Raw genomic sequence first — 19,136 nt, 5'->3', positions numbered from 1 at the left:
GTGCTAGGCATAAATTTAATTCCTTCTGAAAGATGTCATATGGAGCGCTTTCAAAAGGGTGAGCTCAAGGCGGCACATCTCAATGTATACAATTCACTACTCATGTTTCAGCCTGCTACAGCTGATAATCACAACTGCATCTGAAGTCTGTACAGTTAATAAAGATGTTTTAATGCGATTGAACAATCTATCGCTGCTTAAAATTGACTGACCATACTATATCCTCGCTAGGTAGACCTCATCAGAAATGTGTCTCTTGGGGTTACAAGTGCGTTTATATAAAAAATAACTAAGTTTTTGACTACCAGTACAGACTATCTTGCTGGCAAACGTACAATCCCTGGTAAATAAAATTGATGATCTCAGAGTTAGGGTGATGTTTCAGAGGGATTTTAGGACCGCATATTTTGTTTTACGGAATCTTGGTTAACCTCTTCCGTACTTGATGCAGCAATTCAGATTCACTATACACCATCAGGATAAGACTGTCAAGTCTCTCAAAAGCAGACGTGGAGGTGTATGCCTCGTGATCAACTCCTCGTGGTGTACTAATGTGTTGGTGACGTTCCAATTCTGCTCACCAAATGTGGAATATCTCGCAGCTAAGTGCAATCCATTTTATCTGCTGTGGGAGATTTCAATGCTCTTTTTGGAAGCGGTGTACAGAAGCCTGAAGGCACACACTCAGCAATTCGGGAACAGTTTCTTCCCCTCTGCCTTCTGATTCCCAAATGGATATTGAACCCATGACACTACCTCACTATTATTATTTCTGTTTTTGTACTATTTCTAATTTAACTATTTGATGTTCATATATACTTACTGTGATTGATTTACTTGTTTTTAATATTATTATATATTGCATTATACTGCTGCCTCTAAGTTAACAAATATCATGACATATGCCAGTGATAGTTAAACCTGATTTTGATTTTCTCTGTGTTGAGTAGTTTGTAATGTTTTATGGTTTTAAAGACACACAGTTCCAAATAAGAAGTAGAATTATACATCTCTATTTCGTACTGCTGGAGGCAAGGGAGCACGGTTACAGAATATGAAATACCAGTCCATCAGTGCTGTCCTATAGTGTTCAGAATCTCTTGATGAGGTTATTTGGCCAAACAATCTGTACAGGCACTTTAAGTCCAACTTTTCCATGCTGACCAAGATGATTTCCTGAGCTAGCCTATGGTTGGCTTATATACCTCCAAATTTTTCCTGTCCATGTACCTGACCAAGTTCTTTTTAAATATTATTAGACACTTTTTAGTTTGTAAGCTGTGTAGACAATGACATTAACCTAAGTGGGGACTTGTAGGAAAATACAAATGATGTTTCTGGGTGACTTAGTTTAAGTGACAGGGCAAAAATATGGCAAAGGTGTGAAAGTACCCACTTTTGTAAGAAAACTGAATGGAGGTGTATTATTTAAGTGACATTATTTTGGGGGAGTGTTTGTCAACAAAGAATAACTGGATTTTCAAGCATCTGCAGAATCTCTTGTTTATCTGCAAAGAGACTTGTGCATTCTTGTACAGCAGTGAAAACGCACAGATGCAGCAAAGAGTGTGTTGGCCTTTGTAGCAGGATGATAGGAGGAGAGAAGCAAGGACAAATTGCTACTATACAGGGCATTGGTGAGGTCATGCTTAAAATATTGTGTGCAGTTTGGTCTCCTTTTTTAATAATGGATATCATTGCCATTTAAGGGAGTACTGTGAGGGTTGAACTGATTCCTGGAATGGTGGAATCATCTTGTGGAGAGAGATTAGGCTGTCTTGATTTGCATTCTGTAGAAGTTGGAAGAATGAGAGTGGAATAAATGAAACAAAATTCTGTTATGTTAGATACATTGGAAGCAAGGAGATAAATCTTGTGCCACAGGGATATAAATCTTATTCTACTAATATACTTAATTTCTCTCTTTTCACCAAAATCTGGAGGTTGAAAATGTATGCTTCCAGATTCTCCCCCATATATTAATTGTTTTTGTTCCTGCCTTTGTTGACTGTTCTTTTAATTGAAGATGGTATCACTGCTGGATCTAATGTTGTACTAGTAAGAAGTGTACAGAAACATGGTTGGCAATTAGGAGTGGTAATCCCATTGCAATCAGAATAAAATCTGTGCAGAAAGTCTGATAGGTAGTTTTTAGTAAAGGCTTTATATAAATATTGTTAGAATCTAGAAGTTTAAGAATAGGAAAAGAACCAGGGAGTTAAATTAAGCAGAGTAGCTCAAGTAGAAGAAAAATATGAAATGCTGGCAGAACTCAGCAGGCCAGACAGCATCTACGGGAGGAGGTAATAACGACGTTTCGGCCCGAAACGTTATTACCTCCTCCCATAGATGCCATCTGGCCTGCTGAGTTCTGCCAGCATTTCATGTTTTTTATTTATTTCTAGCATCTGCAGATTCACTCGTGTTATAGAAGAAAAATACAAGCTTTTACTTAAATTCTGATGGAATTTTTCTGTACTATAACATAACTAAAACAAAACACAATTTATTCTTGTGTTTTTGGCTTTATTGAACAATGCTGTTATATTCAAATCCAGAACTTGGTTTCAATAAAACCAATGTCTGAAAATATTCGTTAATTCATCCTCTGCAAAAAGGTGTTCAGTAATTTTGCTTAATCAACATTACACATTCAGGATCTGTGCAAATATTGCATCAAGTGTACCTTCTGATAGCATTTTGAAGAACAGTACAGGGAATAATATTCAAACTAGGATACTCAAATGGGATTTTGGATATAATTTGTGTCAGCATTAGAATGTGATTATTGCAACTTCAAATGAACTTGAAAATTATTGTCTTAATTGTCTTAAATACAATATGATGTATTACAGCTAATCATTGTTGCAACTAATGTCACCAGAATTTAGCCTTCCCTGTTTGAATAATGCATACATTACATGTGATTGCAGAAACACTTTTTTTTTCCCCTTAGGTTTGTAGAAGACAAAATGTGGGTGACGTTCTTAGAAGGCAGTTCTGCTCTTGCAGTACAGAAGTTAAGTGGTACTGAGGTAAGCAAATGTCCTAATAAGGAAGCTGTTGCTGTACTTTCTTCTGCGCTGGTCTAAATATTTAAAAAAAAACCTTTCTGCTTCATTATTGGTTATTTTAGACAAAATGCTGTAGAAATAGAAAAGTTAATTTAGCAATTTAAGCTTTACAGCAGGCAGAGTTTGGTATTCTATGCACAATGGCAATGAATCATGTACCAAGATACCAAAAAACCTCTGAACTTGGGGGGAAAATTTTTTTTCTTCCTAAAAGTGGATGACCTTGCATTTATGGATGTCATGTTCCATCTATTGTTTTCACTTCTTCAAACTTTGATATACAGTGATTCTGGTTAATTGGAACACATTGTACATTTTGGCCCAATTAGCTGGTTTAATGGAAATGGTTAAAAGGTATAAAAAAGACAAACTATTGTTTAACTGAGTAACAATAGAATACAGAACAAGTTAGAATACTTTCAAAACCTCTACGGTACTATAAATCTGAATTGCTTTCTTAAATGAAGCAATTGAAGCAGATGAAAGAATTCATCTGTCACGTTCTTTCGATCAACTGTAAATGCGCTGACATCTGGTGCAGATAATGGACTGCCTTCATACAATGCTTTCAACGATTGCATCCTCCAAATCTTCATTTTCATTGTGAAACTGTTGACACCTTCAAATTCTTCATAATGCCTAACTTGTTGAAGTAGTGAAATCATTTCATTTTCACACCCAGCTATTTTTGGCATCTCCAAGCCTGAATGTTTGAAACTGCAGTGAGCAAAATGGTTCTGAGTTGTTTTATTGCTTATTTCTCACCAGCTGATTTTTGAATACAAACACACGCAACTAATGCTATTTAAAAACTGTTCAGTCTAAGCAGTGTAGTGCCTAGTGGCCAGTCAAGTGCCTGCGACTGATACTAGTTTGAAACTATTCAACAACAGTCTTCAGTCCCAATTAAGCGCTACAGTGTTCCAAATAAACAAAGAGAATCCCAGCTATTTTCTCAATTAGTTTTTGTTCTTTAAGAGTTATCTGAAATAAGCTCAACTGATGGTCCAATTATCCGGAATCCACTGTGTATTTTTCTCCCCTTCCTTTCCAGACCCGATGAAAAGTCTCAGCCTGTAAGGTTGACTGTTTACCATTTTCCATAGATGTTGCCTGGCTTGCTGAGTTCCTCCAGCATTTTGTGTGTGTTGCTTTGGATTTCCAGCATCTGCAAATGTTTTTATGTTTGTGATTCCACTCCCACTGTGTATTCTAGCAATTTCATTTCTGTTGATGTCAGGCTAACTGGCCTGTAGTTCATCATTTTCCCCCTGTTTCCATTCTTAAACAGTGGTGTTACTTTTGCTACCTTTCAATCTGTGGGATATTTAAGCAAAAATGGGATTAGTTTTTGGGTAAGATAGAAACCTGTAAGAGCAGTAACAAAGAGTTAAGCAGCGAGAGTAATAGAACCAGGCAGACTATCAGAGAAAAAAATGTAGAAAAAGAATATCAGACACAGGCATACATAGCAAATGGTAGGGCATAGTAGACGAACAATCAATCGTTGAAAAGAAAAGAGCAGAAGACTAGTATTTGGAAAATATTTTTATCAATCATAAAAAATAAATTTATATTTTCCTAAATCTTGCTATTAGAATAAGTAGGTGTTTTCTGAATAATGCTGGATGAAATAACCAATTGACCAGAATCACAGAATACAAGTTGAAGTTAAAGATTACGAAGGGAAAAAAATCATTGTATCCATGCAGGTTTTGGGCAGGAAAATTGCCATCTGTCTAAGGAATCCAGATTGGAGCAGTAAATTGGAGGAAGAAATTAATCTTGAAAGAATTGGCCTTGGTTTACCGGTCTCTGCTAGTTCTACTCTGCTGGGAGAGGATACAGTTGTTACTGCTGACTATGATATGGAAGGTATGTAGAAAAAAATTCTGGTGCCTTAGTATTAAGTTGTTTTAAAATCAGATTATTAAATTTATCAAGTGACCTTTTGTCATGTTTGTAAATTTGTTAACCTTTTCAGTCAACTTTATTAAATGTGTAGTCAGTTGGCTACAAATAAATTAATGATCCACAGGCAAGTATCAGTCAGATATTGACTGTTTATATATTTAAACTCTTCTTGGACTCCCATTGCAATCATAATGGCCGTGGGATTGACTTCAACTGCACAATCTAATGTGTTGTACTAATGGCTTTTGGGACCACCTGGTGAAAGAAGCCATTGAAATAAAACTAGATGAAAAGAATTTTAACAGACGAAGGTCTCGCTGCAAATAAGAACTGGAATTAGATTGTAAATGAGGGGGAACAGCAGGAACCTAATTGGTTAATAATCATCCAATCAAAAGGGAGAGATGACGGGGTATTAAGTACCACCTGACTAAACATGCCCAGGCATCATCCCTGATGAAGATTGCAGAATTTGTCATTGGAACACCAGTAAAAATTGATACTTGTACCCGGCTGGAAGCCTGAGAAGAGTTTATTCGTTAACACCAGGAAAGCACTAGATCCTTTTATTTTGTTTATATGTTTATCATATTCTGATTTTTAAAAAAATCAGAAAGGTAGCTAATAATTACAAGTTGTAACTTATTAGTAAATGTTTTTGGATTTGCAGCTACATTAAAAAAATCACATATCAATATCTGGGAATCAAATCTATAAATTTAAACCAAAAAAAATTTGCTTTTGAACAGAAATATGTAGAGCCAGATATTGAACAATGCCAGAAACAGTTAAGTTTAGTTCACTTTAAAATCCACCTATTACACTTTTTTTTTTGTATTGCCTATCAAGTCTTTTGCATTGTTTTAATGTAGGTGATGTGGATGACTATAGTGCTGAAGTATATGAAATCCCTCAGCATTTGCAGCCTCTTTCTAGTTCAGGTTCAGGGACTTCTCCTGGTTCTACTCCCAGGACAAGTCCCTGTCCATCACCCACAATACCAGAGGTGCTTCCACCGTCACTGCCTAGCAGACCAAGTCGAGCAACTCCAAGAGCTTCCACGTTACCACAAGAACAGTCACATCAAGGTAAAGGTTTATCATGAATATCAACATGTTATAAATTTAAAACTAGATGGACTGGAAAGTAACCTGACTCTTGTAATTATCTGTCAAGGAAATCACCTTCATTTTGATTGATGGTGACAGTGTTACAATTTAGTTTAATTTAATGGGGATCTCCCATCCACTGCCACCAACCTCATAGTTCCCACACCCCGCACTTCCCGTTTCTACCTCCTACCTAAGATCCACAAACCTGCCTGTCCAGATAGACCTATTGTCTCAGCTTGCTCCTGCCCCACTGAACTTATTTCTGCATACTTTGACACTGTCTTATCCCCCCCTTGTTCAATCTCTTCCCACCTATGTTCATGACACTTCTCACGCTTTGAATTTTTTCAATGATTTTAAGTTCCCTGGACCCCACCGCCTTATTTTCACCATGGACGTCCAGTCCCTATATACCTCCATCCCCCACCTGGACGGTCTCAAAGCGCTGCGCTTCTTTTTGGATTCCAGACCTAACCAATTCCCCTCTACCACCACTCTCCTCCATCTAGTGGAATTAGTTCTTACTCTCAATAATTTCTCCTTTGGCTCCTCCCACTTCCTTCAAACCAAGGGTGTTGCCATGGGCACCCACATGGGTCCCAGTTATGCCTGCCTTTTTGTTGGCTTTGTGGAACAGTCCATGTTCCAACTCTATAATGGTATCCGTCCCCCTCTTTTCCTTCACTACATCGATGACTGCATTGGTGCTGCCTCCTGCATGCATGCTGAGCTCGTTGACTTCATTAACTTTGCCTCCAACTTTCACCCTGCCCTCAAATTTACCTGGTCCATTTCTGACACCTCCCTCCCCTTTCTTGATCTTTCTGTCTCCATCTCTGGAGATGGCTTATCTACTGATACCTACTGTAAGCCTACAGACTCACAGCTACCTGGACTATTCCTCTTCCCACCCTGCCTCTTGCAAAAATGCTGTCCCCTTCTCACAATTCCTCCGTCTCCGCCGCATCTGCTCTCAGGATGAGGCTTTTCATTCCAGGATGAAAGAGATGTCTTCCTTTTTTAAACAAAGGGGCTTCCCTTCTTCCACCATCAACTCTGCTCTCAAACGCATCTCTCCCATTTTCCGCACATCTGCCCTCACCCCATCTGCCTGCCACCCCACTCGGGATAGGGTTCCCCTTGTCCTTACCTACCACCCCACCAGTCTCCAGGTCCAACGTATAATTCTCCATAACTTCCGCCACCTCCAATGGGATCCCACTACCAAGCACATCTTTCCCTCCCCCCCCTTGTGCTTTCCGCAGGGATCTCTCCCTACGCGACTTCCTTGTCCACTGTCCCCCCCCCCCCCCCCCCCCATCCCTTCCCACCGATCTCCCTCCAGGCACTTATCCTTGTAAGCGGAACAAGTGCTACACCTGCCCTTATACTTCCTCTCTCACCACCATTCAGGGCCCCAAACAATCCTTCCAGGTGAGGCGACACTTCACCTGTGAGTCGGCTGGTGTGGTATACTGCGTCTGGTGCTCCCAGTGTGGCCTTTTATATATTGGTGAGACCCGACGCAGACTGGGAGACCGTTTCGCTGAACACCTATGCTCGGTCCGCCAGAGAAAGCAGGATCTCCCAGTGGCCACACATTTTGATTCCATGTCCCATTCTGATATGTCTATCCATGGCCTCCTCTACTGTCAAGATGAATCCACACTCAGGTTGGAGGAACAACACCTTATATACCAGCTGGGTAGCCTCCAACCTGATGGCATGAACATTGACTTCTCTAACTTCGGTTAATGCCCCTCTTCCCCTTCTTACCCCATCCCTGACATATTTAGTTATTTGTTTTTTTTTCTCTCTCTCTGCCCATCACCCTGCCTTGTTCTCCATCTCCCTCTGGTGCTCCCCCCTCCCCCTTTCTTTCTCCCGAGGCCTCCCGTCCCATGATCCTTTCCCTTCTCCAGCTCTGTATCACTTTCGCCAATCACCTTTCCAGCCCTTAGCTTCATCCCACCCCCTCCAGTCTTCTCCCATCATTTCGCATTTCCCCCTCTCCCCCACTACTTTCAAAGTATCTCTCCTTTCAGTTAGTCCTGACAAAACGTCGACAGTGCTTCTCCTTATAGATGCTGTCTGGCCTGCTGTGTTCCACCAGCATTTTGTGTGTGTTACAATTTAATTATAGGTTTACCAATTCTTTCAGTTGTTACCATTATTCAGTACACACTATTAATGCACAATGGTAAACAATACTCTGCATTAATATTATGAAGCAAATTTGGTAAATTGGTTTATTACTGGCACATTTACTGCGGTACAGTGAAAACATTTGTTTTGCACATCCTCCATACAGATAATTTAATCACTTCAGTGCATTGATACAAGTGAAGGAAAAACAATGGAGAATAGTGTCACAGTTATAGAGGAAGTGCATTACAGGAATAGAATAGGATGAAAGGCAGTGATAAGGTAGATAGTCAGTCTTGTCATAAAGGGGGTCATTTAGTAATCTTATAACAGGAGGATAGAACTGTCCTTGAGCCTTGTGGTATGTGCTTTCAGACTGTTGTATCTTCTGCCCAACAGGGGTGGGGGAGAGGAATGTTCATAAGACATAGGAGCAGAATTAGACCATTTGGCCCATTGAGTGTGCTCCACGATTTCATCACGGCTGATCCATTTCGCTCCCAACCTCATTCTCCTGCCTTCACCCCGCACATAACCTTTCACACCCTGACTAATCAAGAACTTATCAACCTCTGCTTTAAATACACCCAGTGGCCTGGCCTAAACAACTGCCTGTGCCAACAAACTTCATAGATTCCCCGCCCTCTGGCTAAAGAAATTTTCCTTATCTCCATTCTAAAAGGACATCCCTACATTCCAAAGCTGGCCCCTCTGGTCCTAAACTCCCCCACCATAGGAAACATCCTCTCCACATTCACTCTATCTTGGCCTTTCAACATTCAATAGGTTTCAATGAGATCCTTCCTCATTCTTCTGAATTCCACTGAGTAAAGGTGCAGAGCAGTCGATCACTTCAGAGAGTTGTAAACTTAGTCAGCTCCTACATGGGCACTAGCCTGCATAGTATCAAGTATACCTTCAAAGAGCAATGCCTGAAAAAGGTGATGTCTATCATTAAGGACGTCCATCACTCAGGTCATACATTATTTTCATTGGTACCATCAGGAAAAAGGCACATACTTAACGATTAAGGAACAGCTTCTTCCCCTCTGCTGTTCAAATGTTCAAAGTAAAATGTATTATCAGAGTACATACATGTCACCACATAAAACCTGAGGTTCTTTTCCCTGCGGACAGACTTAGCACATCTATAGAACAGTAACTATAAGGAGAATCAATCATCTGATTTCTGAATAGACATGAATACTACATCACTACTCTTTTTAATTTCTATTCTTGCACTACTTATTTTATACACACTTAATTATTTTATACTCAGTCTTCTAGTATTACGTATTGCATTGGAGTGCTATTGCAAAGATAAAGTATGTTACGACATAATGCCAATGATATTAAACCTGATTCTGATTCATATGATGTCTTTCATTCCCAGAATAATTCTCATGAACCTCCTTTGAACCCTCTCCAATGCCAGCACATCTTTTCTTAGAAAAAGAGCCCAAAACTGCTCACTACACTCCAAGTATGGTCTGACCAATGCCTTCTAATGCCTCAGCATTATATCCTTGCTTTTATATTCCAGTCTCTTGAACACTGCATTTGCCTTTCTCACCACCATCTCAACCTGCAAATTAACCTTTAGGGAATCCTGCATGAGGACTCCCAAGTCCTTTGCACCTTGGATATTTTAATTTTCTCTCCATTTAGAACATGAATTGTTTTTATTCCTTCTCCCAAAGTGCATGACCATTATGCTTCTTGACACTATTCCATCTACCACTTTTTGCCCCTTCTCCTAATCTGTCCACGTCCTTTTACAGCCACCCTGCTTCCTCAACACTACTTGAAAATGCTCCCTTTGTTCCCATTCTTTGCCTCCTGCCAGTCGGCCAATACTCTATCCATAATGGTATCTTTCTTGTAATACCATGAGCGGCACCTTGTCAAAGGCTTTCTGAAAATCCAAGTACACAATATCCACTGATTCTCCTTTGTCTATCCCGCTTGTTATTTTCTCAAAGAATTCCAACAGATTTGTCAGGTAAGGTTTTCCCTTAAGGAAACCATGCTGCCTTTGGCCTATTTTATCATCCATCTCCAAGCACCCTGAAACCACATCCTTAACAGTTGATTCCAACATCTTCCCAACCACTGAGGTCAGGCTAACTGGCCTATAATTTCCTTTCCTTTCTTGAAGGGTGGAGTGACATTTGCAATTTTCCAGTCATCCAGAACCATGCCTGAACTATTGATCATTACTAATGCCTCCACAATCTCCCTTTCAGAGCCCTGCGATGTAGTCCATCTGGTGCAGGTGACATCTACCTTTGGACCTTTCAGTTTCCCAAGCACATTCCTGCTAGTAACAGCAACTGCACTCATCTCTGCCCTCTGATACATTCCAATTTCCATCATACTGCTAGTGTCTTGCACAGTGAAGACTGATACAGAGTACTTACTCAGTTTATCTGCTATTTCCTTGTCCCCCATTAGACCATAAGACAATAAGAGAAAGGAGCAGAAGTCGGCCATTTGGCCCATCGAGTCTGCTCTGCCATTTCATCATGAGCTGATCCAATCTCTCCTTTAGTTTCATTCCTCTGCCTTCTCACCATAACCTTTGATGCCCTGACTACTCAGATATCTATCCATCTCTGCCTTAAATACACCCAATGACTTGGCCTCCACTGCTGCCTGTGGCAACAAATTCCATAGATTCACCACCCTCTGGGTAAAAAAATTATTTCGCATCTCTGTTCTGAATGGGCGCCCTGCAATCCTCAAGTCATGTCCTCTCGTACTAGGGTTTCCCCCACCATGGGAAACAACTTTGCAACATCTACTCTGTCCATGCCTTTCAACATTCGAAATGTTTCTATGAGGTCCCCCCTCATTCTTCTAAACTCCAAGGAGTACAGTCCAAGAGTGGTCAAACGTTCCTCATTATTATCTCTTCACTGTCATTTTCCAGCAGTTCAATGTCTAGTCTCATCTCTCTATTCTTTAAATATCTGAAAAACACTTCGGGTATCCTTTTTGATATCATTGCTAGATTACCTTTCATGTTTCATCTTTTACCCCTTATGGCAGTTTTAGTTGTCTACTGTTGGCTTTTAAAAGTTCCCCAATCCCTTAACTTCCCACTAGTATTTGCTCTATTATATGCCTTGCTTTTGTTTTTTTGCTGGTTTTGACGTTCCTTGTCAGCCACGTTTCCATCATCTTGCCTTTAGCGTACTTCTTCCTTATTGAAAGCATCTATCCTGCACCTTCTGAATTGCTCCCAGTAATGCTGTTTTGGCATCAATCCTGCAAGTGTTCCTTCCATTCAACTTAGGTCAGCTCCTCTCTGATGTGTCTGTAATTCCCTTTACTTCACTGTATTACTGATACATCTGACTTTAGCTTGTCCCTCTCAAATCACAGGGTGAATTCTATCATAATTACTCTCTCTTAAGGGTTCCTTTACCTTAAGATCCTTAATCAAATCTGGTTCATTACACAACACCCACTCTAGAAAAGTTGATCCCTTAATGGGCTCAGCCTCAAGTTCCTCTGAAAAGCCACCTTGTAGGCTTTGTACAAATTCTCTCTATTGGGATCCAGCACCAATCTGATTTTCCCAATCAACCTGCATATTGAAATCCCTCATGACAATCACAACATTGCCCTTTTGACATGCTATTTCTGTTTCCTTTTGTAATTTGTAGTCCACATCGTGGATACTGTTCAGAGGCCTGTATATAACTCCCATCAGGGACTTTTTACCCTTGCAGTTTCTTACCTCTACCCACAAAGGTCCTACATCTTTCAGTCCCATGTCACCTCTTTCTAAGGATTTGATTTAATTTTTTTTTACCAACAAAACCACGGCACCCCTCTGTCTACCTGCCTGTCCTTTTGATACAATGCGTATTCCTGGATGTTAAGCTCCCAACTCTAATCTTCTTTCAGCTTCAACTCAGTGTTCCAAAACACACATCTGCCAATCTCTATTCATCTATCTACCTTATTCTGTACACCGTGGGCATTCAAATACAACACTTTCAGTGCTGTATCCATCACCCTTTGATTTTGTACCACTTTTACACTGCAACTTATCCCACTGACTGCAATTTTGTCCTAACATCTGCCGTCCTTTCTTGTAAACTAACAGCCCTATCACTCTGGTTCTCATCCCCCTGCCAAATTATATCCTCCCCAATAGCTCTAGCAAACCTGCCTGCAGTGATATTGGTCCCCCTCAGGTTCAGGTGTAACCCGTCCCTTTAGTAGAGGTCACATCTTCCCCAGAAGAGATCTCAATGATCCAGAAATCTGAAATCCTGCACCTGCTCCATTTTCCCAGCCACATATTCATCTGCCAACTCATTCTATTCTTACCCTCCATGGCATGTGGCATAGGTAGAAATTCAGAGATTGCTACTCCTGAGGTCCTGCTTTTCAGCTTTCCCTATATCCTCTCTTCAGGACCTCCTCGCTTTTCGTACTGGTGTGATTGGTGCCATTATGTAACAAGACTTCTGGCTACTCACCCTTCCCTTTTAGAATGTTGTGGACCTAATCCAAGACATTCCTGATGGAAGCAATAACCATCCAGGTGTTTCTATCAAGTCCGCAGAATCTTGTTTCTTCTCCTCTAATTATGAAGTCCTCCATCTGAGCCACAGTTCTAGAGACCAGTCACTGTTGCTCCCTTTGGTAGGTCACCAGTATTCAAAATGCAGATATACTTATTATTGAGGGGCACAGCCACAGGGGTACTCAGTATTGGCTGCCCATTTCACTTTCCTGTCCTGACAGACACCCACTTTGCAGCTTAGGGGTGACTACCTCCCTGTAGCTCCTATTCATCACCAGCTCAGTTTCCCATATGAACCAAAGGTCATCAAGCTTCAGCTCCAGTTCTTAACACATTCTCTGAGTAGCTTCTTGATGCAGAAGTGATTACCCAGGAGACTGGAGGTCTCCCAGAATTCCCACATGTCACACAATGAACATAACACAGCTCCGAAGCAATTCTCACTGCTCTAGCTATACACTAATATATACTTGCTATATATTATATTATATATTATACAGCTATATCTAGCTATATACTTGCCTCTGCCAAGCCTGGTGTCACCGAGGCCTGATGAACCAAAGCCTCCCCACTCTAACTGTGGTCTAACTGTGGCCCTACTGTATTTTTATTTGCCCTTGCTAATGAATTGTGACTGCGCCGTCAACAAATGCCAAAATCCTGCAACAGCTCCTATCTTAAATCTGTCACTCCCAGTTCTGCACGAGGCTTCCTTTGCTTTCTGTGATGTATTGAGATGCGCACAGAACTCTGCAATTTCCTGTGATCTCGGGCAGAGCAAGTCAATAACCGAAACAAATTCTGGTCAACAAGACATTGAGGGAAAAGAATGTTGTGATGACTCCTTGTTACAAAGCTCTTTATTTCCTTCAGTGCTATGATAGAACATAGAACAATACTGCACAGTAGAGGTCCTTCGGCCCACGATGTTGTGCTGATCCTTAAACCCTGCCTCCCATATAACCCCCCCACCTTAAATTCCTCCATATACCTGTCTAGTAGTCTCTTAAATTTCACTAGTGTATCTGCCTCCACCACTGACTCAGGCAGTGCTCTTCACGCACCAATCACTCTCTGAGTAAAAAAACCTTCCTCTGGTATCCCCCTTGAACTTCCCATCCCTTACCTTAAAGCCATGTCCTCTTGTATTGAGCAGTGGTGCCCTGGGGAAAAGGTGCTGGCTGTCCACTTTATCTATTCCACTTAATGTCTTGTATACCTTTATCATGTCTCCTCTCATCTCCCTTCTCTCCAGAGAGTAAAGCTCTAGCTCTCTTAATCTCTGATCATAATCCATACTCTCTAAACCAGGCAGCATCCTGGAAAATCTCCTCTGTACCCTTTCCAATGCTTCCACATCATTCCTATTGCGAGGTGACCAGAACTGGACACAGTGTTCCAAGTGTGGCCTAACCAGAGTTTTATAGCACTGCATCATTACCCTGCGACTCTTAAACTCTATCCCTCGACTTATGAAAGCTAATACCCCATAAGCTTTCTTAACTACCCTGTCTTCCTGTGTGGCAACTTTCAGGGATCTGTGGACATGTACCCCCGGATCCCTCTGCTCCTCCACACTCCCAAGTTTCCTGTCATTTACTTAGTATTCTGACTTGGAGTTTGTCCTTCCAAAGTGTACCACCTCACACTTCTCTGGGTTGAACTCCATCTGTCACTTCTCAGCCCACTTCTGCATCCTATCAATGTCTCTCTGTAACCTTCAACAATCCTCTACACTATCCACAACACCACCAACCTTTGTGTCGTCTACAAACTTGCCAACCCACCCTTCTACCCCCACACCCAGGTCGTTAATAAAAATCATGAAAAGTAGAGGTCCCAGAGCCGATCCTACTGGGACACAACTAGTGAAACCCCCTAATCCGAATGTACTCCCCCCACCATGACCCTCTGCTTTCTGCAGGCAAGCCAATTCTGAATCCACCTGGCTAAAGTTCCCTGGATCCCATGCCTTCTGACTTTTTGAATAAGCCTACCGTGTGGATTCATCATCATTTGATATTTGGTGTCACTTGCAAACTTGTAGATGGATTTAGAAATTACAGGAAGGTAAAGACTATCTATTTCATCAAGATTTTCACTGCTCTTGAGACAACATGTTTCAAATATCCTTCTTATGCTATAGAGAGTAAAGAAATAGTAGGCTATTCAGCCTGTTTTGTCCGATTCACAATTCAGATAAGATCATGGTTCATCTTTTATCGAAGTGCCACTTTTGTGAACTAACTCCATGTTGATGAGAAAATCTGCAGATGCTGGAAATCCTCGCAAGACATTCCAAATGCTGGAGGAACTCAGTGGGTCAGACAATATCAATGGGAAAGAGAGAACCTTCATTAGAGAGCAGCAGAGGGGAGAGCACATTGGGGGAGCAGTGAGAGAGGGTGTGCTGAAGGGAAAATTTGAACTTCTTCAGGGTAGGCATCCTTGGAAGAGACTTTGCAGTAGTAGTAGTAGTAGTATAAAGATGAGAATGTCTGCAGATGCCAGAAATTCAAACAGCACACACAAAACACTGGAGGGACTCAGCAGGTCAGATGACTCCATATATAACTCCATAGTGCCTGGTTCCCTTAATGCCTAACCTTATGAAAGCATAGAAAAAAATCCACATCAAAATAGGGAGTAAAATATGAGAGTCTCCACTCCAATTCCATTTATATAAGAAATTTCACTCAAGTTGATTTGTATATTCTATATGAAAATTACTTAAAATCTCTCCCCCTAAAAATTAATACCTGCTACCTTTTTATATTTATGTATCAAATTACACTCTTAACTAATGTTGTTGAGCAATTTAAAAAACACTACCTTGTATCCAACCTGGTTCTGGCAAAATATGGTATGATCCCTAGATCTTCCTCACTTTATTCATTTAAACTACTGATAATCATATCTTTTAACTATTTCTATTATCTGTTAAATAATTCTACCCTTTTAAAATCAACATTTTTTCTACACTAATTGATGAAACCCCAAAACAAGGCAGATATATCTTTAAATTATAACATCTAAAAAGCTATATAAACACATTGAGTTTAAAATGCACTTGTTTAGTAGAAGAAGAAGAAGAATACCCCTTAACTCGGCAGTGGAGTAATCGGGGCATCGTCATGACGGTGCTTCCGTAGCAAGCTATTCTTGATTTTACGAGTCCAAGTTGCTAGTTCGACACTCCACCCGACTTGGATTTGAACTCTGGAGTCTGGCGCTGATATTATTGCGCCACCAGGCAGGACACATGTTTAGTAGGCTACCTGCTATTTAAAATGTGGTATTCCAGCTAATTTTAAGGGGGGAAAAGGAGCAAATTTACTTTAATTCTCTAGCTACTTGAAGAATCTAGAATGTAGTGTTTTCAGAAATAACTGATAACTGATAGATAAGAAAAGGGCAGTATCATGAGAATTGGCTGTCCCTTGTGCACTAAATATTGAACTTAAACATGCAGGAACAGTAGCAATTAAGGCAACAAATGGTACGTTGCCCAGCAAAAAGTAAGGATTTGAGTCCCGCAGCAGGAAGGTCTTGCTGCCATGTACAGCAAGGACTTTTGTGAGATTATACCTTGAATATTGTGTGCAGTTAGGACCTCTTTATTTGAGGACAGGACTGGATTGTAAGATGTTCCTGATGGCTGGGAATTCAGTGGACACAGACTAGGGGTATAAGATAGGCCATTTAACACTAAGATATGAAAAAACTCCCAGAAAGTAGTGAACCTCTGGAATTCTTAATCACAGTTAATGTTAAATTATTAAATATGTTCAGGCAGGTGGGATTAGATGTTGTTCTTCAAGCCAAAGAAATCAAAGGTTCTGGGGAGAAAGCAGAAACAAAGTATTTAATTTGGATAATCAGATATTAACATTGAATTGAAGAACAGTATGGAAGGGCTGAGTGGTCTACTAGTTTTTCTCTGCAATTAGTTGCCTGGGGTTTTATTACAGTTGATTTTACCATTTCTACTATGATAATACCCAGGACTGTATCCAGTTTTGTACTAAGAAATAATGAGATATTATTTTATTGTTAGCTTTTTCAGAGTTCCAACAAGTCCCAGCACAGAAGGAAAGTTGTCAGACTCTGGAACCAAAACGGCCACCACCACCACGTCCTGCAGTTCCTCCTTCAAGACCTGTCCCACCACAAAGGCCTCCTCCTCCTACAGGTAGATAGTTATTTCTTACCCATTCTCCATTCTGCCCACCACATTTATCTGCAATTGTCTTCCTTAATTTATTCTTTACTATATTAACTTTGAACTTTTTCCAAACATGAGTGAAAAAAAATCTGATAAATGGAGTACAATATAGAAAAATGCAAAATTGTTCATTTTTGGCAGGTAAAGTTAAGAAACCTTTCTTAATACTGACAGATCAGAGTTCTGAAATGTAGGGGGATTTAGAGATGTTCTTGTACATGTTTACAAAAACCTAGAATGGAAGTTCTACAAGTGACTAGAAAGACAGAATGTTATTTATTGCAAAGGTAAGACTAGATCTGGAGATGCAGTTTCTTGTATGAAATTCATGCCAATTACTGGTGAACTTTTGTTGCATTTACCAAATTGTATCCTTTCTTGTGCAAGAAGACTAAAACTATGCAAAGTACTCTTGGTGCAATCTCACTGAGATCCTGCATATTTGCAGAAAGACATCATTGGTCTTGTACTCAAAACTTCTTTTAATAAGGATAAACTACCCTTTGTCTTAACTGCTTATTATACCTGCATGTTTACTTTCAGTAACTTGTGTTTTAAATCAGTTTCTCAGTCATCACCATTTAAAAAGCTGAGATTCCTGATCTCAAAGTGATTTGAGTTCAGTTACTTACATCATACTTACTAACTTATTCAAAATGTCTAGATCATCTTTTATCCTCTTCGCATTTTCCTCACAATTTCAATTTTTATATTATTTATATAATTTTATATGTAATCTCAACTTTTATATTATTAAATTTAGAAATATTTCCTTTTCTAAATTAATGATATAGAGAATCTTTGAATTTATGGGATCGAACAAGAATCTCTGCAGTATCCCAAACTCATCACTGCATACCATCCTGAGAAAGGCATTTACTCCCACACTGTTTTCAGTCTATAAGAGTGTACTACTACCACTTGTCCATGTTTTAATTTTGCACACCAATTATTTGTGGAACTTCAAAGACCTTCTGTAAATCCAAATGCACCACCTCCACTGGTTTTCCGTTTATAGTACTCGTTATAGCCTCAAAACTCAAGTAAGTTTGTCAAACACAATTTCCATTTCACAAATTCTTGGTAATTGTGTTTAATCCCAATGACACTTTCTATATTATATGCCTTGCTATTAGACTAGCAATTTCACTTCTAATGATGCTAAACTAACTAGTTTATAGTTCCTTTCTGACTCCTTTTTAAAATAGTCCTCCTTTAATCTGCAGGTATTGTTTCATAATTTATCAGATTTTGGATGATCTCAACTAACTTTTTTTTTTAATGGCTATTTCTTTTGGATGCAGATTATCCGAGTTTTAAAGTTAAGAGTACTTCAAAAAGCCTCATTAATTTCCTTGAATTCCTCCTTTTCTTAAGTATTTCTTTCCCAACCAATTCTAGGAAGTTGTTTGTGTCCTGTTGTGAAGGTAGAACCAAAGTACCAGTTTCTAACTCTACCATTTCTTTCTTCCCAATTATAACTTCCCTTCTAAGGCATCCCAGTCAGTCTTAAATAATCTTACTTTTGTTTTTGGAAACAATCTTGTAGATTTCTTTTACCCATTGTTATATTTCTTGCATATTTACTGTCCTACTCTGCCTTTACTCTTAATCTGTAAGGGTGTTTTTGCAGATTTCTAAATTGGTCACAATAACCAAGTTTGTTAATATTTCAAACAACTTTGACTCATTTTTGATTTAATGCTGTCCTGTGGCGACCCATTTCCTGGCACATCCGAACCGACTCACAATTAGATGGCCTGCGGGGGTTTGCGAGCACAGAGCTTTGGAGCCTCTGCGCCATGGGGGGCAGGTTGAGGGAGGCTTAAAAGTGAGGCTGAAGATTTCGAATAAAGTTTTTCCTTCGACTGCAGTTACCGACTCCGTGTCATAATTTTAGCGCTGCGTGTAGCACACCGCTACAATTGGTGACCCCGACGGTCCAAATGATTTTTGGACCAGAAATGACCGACGCCGCCTCTGTTCATGCGGTTTTGTTGAAACTGCCGGGTTTCTGGACACAGCGCCCGAACCTATGGTTCCAGCAAGCCAAAGCCCAATTCCACGTTCGCCAGATCACCTCAGAAGACTCCCGCTACTACTACGTGGTGAGCTCCCTCGAC

General features: G+C 40.1%; 1 protein-coding gene across 7 annotated transcripts in view; it reads left to right on the top strand.

Annotated features, from left to right (window-relative positions):
• synj1 (synaptojanin 1) overlaps positions 1–19,136 on the top strand; it is a 112,425-nt gene that overhangs the window by 60,887 nt on the left and 32,402 nt on the right. For all 7 annotated transcript variants that reach the window (XM_059968689.1, XM_059968694.1, XM_059968693.1 and 4 more), the window contains exons 22-25: positions 2,957–3,035; positions 4,787–4,949; positions 5,861–6,076; positions 16,846–16,980. In XM_059968689.1, the coding sequence (XP_059824672.1) occupies positions 2,957–3,035; positions 4,787–4,949; positions 5,861–6,076; positions 16,846–16,980 (593 nt within the window). The remainder of the gene's footprint in view (positions 1–2,956; positions 3,036–4,786; positions 4,950–5,860; positions 6,077–16,845; positions 16,981–19,136) is intronic.

Source organism: Hypanus sabinus, chromosome 4, assembly GCF_030144855.1.
Source record: "Hypanus sabinus isolate sHypSab1 chromosome 4, sHypSab1.hap1, whole genome shotgun sequence".
NCBI classification, from domain to species: Eukaryota; Metazoa; Chordata; class Chondrichthyes; order Myliobatiformes; family Dasyatidae; genus Hypanus; species Hypanus sabinus.
The sequence above is the reverse complement of the archived record's forward strand: the minus strand, read 5'-3'. Positions and strand labels throughout refer to the sequence as shown.